General features: G+C 43.6%; 2 protein-coding genes across 2 annotated transcripts in view; one reads left to right on the top strand and one right to left on the bottom strand.

Moving 5' to 3' along the window:
- The window catches only part of ccdc90b (coiled-coil domain containing 90B), a 7,877-nt gene extending 6,582 nt beyond the window's left edge, over positions 1 to 1,295 (bottom strand). Inside the window, exons 1-4 of the mRNA XM_079356572.1 lie at positions 1,056 to 1,295; positions 430 to 549; positions 243 to 346; positions 45 to 146 (exon numbers count right to left, since the gene is read on the bottom strand). Coding sequence (XP_079212698.1) covers positions 45 to 146; positions 243 to 346; positions 430 to 549; positions 1,056 to 1,110 — 381 coding nt within the window. The 5' untranslated portion in view covers positions 1,111 to 1,295. The remainder of the gene's footprint in view (positions 1 to 44; positions 147 to 242; positions 347 to 429; positions 550 to 1,055) is intronic.
- Positions 1,296 to 1,428: 133 nt separating this feature from the next.
- Positions 1,429 to 2,500, top strand: part of alg8 (ALG8 alpha-1,3-glucosyltransferase) — a 6,337-nt gene continuing 5,265 nt past the window's right edge. The window contains exons 1-2 of the mRNA XM_079356565.1: positions 1,429 to 1,600; positions 2,294 to 2,372. Of these exons, the coding sequence (XP_079212691.1) occupies positions 1,512 to 1,600; positions 2,294 to 2,372 (168 nt within the window). The 5' untranslated portion in view covers positions 1,429 to 1,511. The remainder of the gene's footprint in view (positions 1,601 to 2,293; positions 2,373 to 2,500) is intronic.

Genomic DNA, 2,500 nt, shown 5'->3' with positions numbered 1-2,500 from the left:
ATTGATCATAGACCATAATCATCATCATCATCATGCAGTCGTACCGTGTTCTCCGACCGCAGGTTTGCAAAGTCGCTCTTCTCCAGGATCACCATGTCCTTCCTGATGGAGTCCAGGTGAGCGACGATCTGCTGCAATGCGATTTCCTCAAACACAAACAAACAAACACTTCGATCCCCTGAAACATGACTCAGCGTCGACATCGGCTAATTACACAAATGTATAAAATGACAGCGTTGTACCTGGTGAGCTTTCGTCACCATGTCTTTGTAGACGAAGTCCATGTTTGCCGTCGTCAAGGTGACGAGAGCGGAGACGATCAGCTCGGCCTGACGCTTGGTGAAACCTGACCGTGACGACAAAAAGGATGAGTACATGAAAACACCTTTGAATGATTTCACGTTTAAAAAACAACAACGCTTCTCTCACCGCTGCTCTCCAGCTCCGTCACCATGCTGTGAGAATCAAAGGTGAGCTTCCTCTGCTCCAGAGGCCTCAGCTCCACCTTCCTCATGTCGAAGGTCGCTGAGGGCGCCGTCATGTGGACCTCTAACACACACACACACACACACACACACACACACACACTTTATGTTTAAGTTTGGCGATTATTCTTTATTATAACATGAAAAGTTGGGTAAAAATAGGTCAAAGTTAAAGTATGAGCATTAAATTTAAGCATAACGACATGTTCATATTATTATTGTTATTTTATAATTAATGGTCATGTAGGTGTGTTAACTTTGTGACGTCCTTCTTAATAGTCTGTGAATGTAAATAATCTGAAGTCAACCTTTATAAATATCTGGAGATATCGAGTCATTATCTCGTTATAGTCAGAGAACGATGAGTCAGCGCCTCCTTTTGTCCCTTCAAGGCTTCTGTACAAGTTATGGATCAGTTTAATTTCATGGTGTGCGCGCGCGCGGAGAAAACTGAGAAAGTAAAAAAAAAAAAAACCTGTCCAAGTGTGGCCGCTATAATGACGTCACTTGATTGACAGTGAATGACGTTGACAGGTGGGGGGTCAGGACTCACCTGAGATTTTAACTCACCTCTGCGTGTCTCGAGCCTCCGCAGCAGGTAACAGCGTCGCAGCAGCACGTTCATCCCGGAAGCTGCTGCGTCGACGAGCTTCACAAAACTTTTCCGAAACAATACAAACTACAGGAGCTGGTTTATATCGGCTCAAACAAACAGGGTCAACAGAGAAAAGACACAGACCGGAAACAGCTCCAGGAGAAAAGTGTAGTCCGTTCTGCTGCTGCGTTCAAAGACCGCAGGACCTCTGAACGTTTGACAGTCTGACCTGTAAAATAAATAAATAAATAAAACACAACACTATAATAAAGTATGACAATATTTTTAGAAATAAAAATCGCTCTAACGGTTGGTTTACGTTTACATGTCGGCTTTGTTTGCAGAAATCTCATCCCTTTCGCGCCCTTCGCTTGTTTCTCGCACCGGGCTGTCAATAAAGTTTTGGATACAAAATCAACACCGTCACTGTCATGGCGGCGCCCGTGACGGAGAGTCTGAGCTGGTTTCCAGCGTTAGCACTGGGAGCTTCTCTCCTCAAGTGTCTGTTTGTCAGCGCCTAGTGAGTGGGGATTATTTACTGTTTGTTTGATTTAAAATGCGAGAATGTAGCATCTGTTAGCATCCGGCTAACAGACTGAAAAGATAACGTTAGCTCCAGATGACAAAAGAACAGCCTTAAATATGAAATATGTTGATTATATAAATATAATACACGTCGGTTTCAGGACACGTGTCAGAGATACTGATGTGTGTATTTGTGTGTAATTTTCTAAGGTCAGTAACGTTTACTAACTCGACGAGTGCTCATACTCAGAACAGCCGCTAGATGGCGCCGTTTCTCCCCTCAACATAAAGTATTATACATTAAAGGACCAATCAGAGAGATATTTACTGAATTAAATATAACAAACTCTATCAACACAAGTCATTTCATTTAAATATTTATTGTTAAGATAGGAATAATTTTCAAAGCCCCGCCTACCTACCTCTGGTCCAATCAGATCCAGAGCATTCAGGAGCAGAATCTAAAGTTAGAAGGAGGACATACTGGCTGCTGCATTGTTGTCAGAGAAGCTTCAACACAGCAGGTTTCCTTCATGATCACACAGGAAGTGAGCAGCTCTCTGATTGGTCCTTTAATTTAAAAATAATAATAATATTTCCTCTCATAAAGAGTTTTATGGAGTTGTTCCTCTCGTACGTTCACGTGGCGTGTTGTTGAGCAGGCTTTGACTTTGTGTCTCTCCGTCAGTCATTCCACAGACTTCGAGGTGCACAGGAACTGGTTGGCCATCACTCACAGTCTGCCCGTGTCCAGGTGGTACCATGAGGTCAGTGTGACACAACGCAAGCTTCTGATTGGCTAGGATTGTTTATCAGAGACAGAAACCAGGAAGAGAGAGAGAGGGGGAGGAGTACAGCGTCCGTGCATACAGCGCTAACCACAAGGCTATCTACC

This window comes from Symphodus melops (genome assembly GCF_947650265.1).
Source record: "Symphodus melops genome assembly, chromosome: 11".
Lineage (NCBI taxonomy): Eukaryota > Metazoa > Chordata > Actinopteri > Labriformes > Labridae > Symphodus > Symphodus melops.
This window is presented reverse-complemented; position numbering and strand designations above follow the sequence as displayed.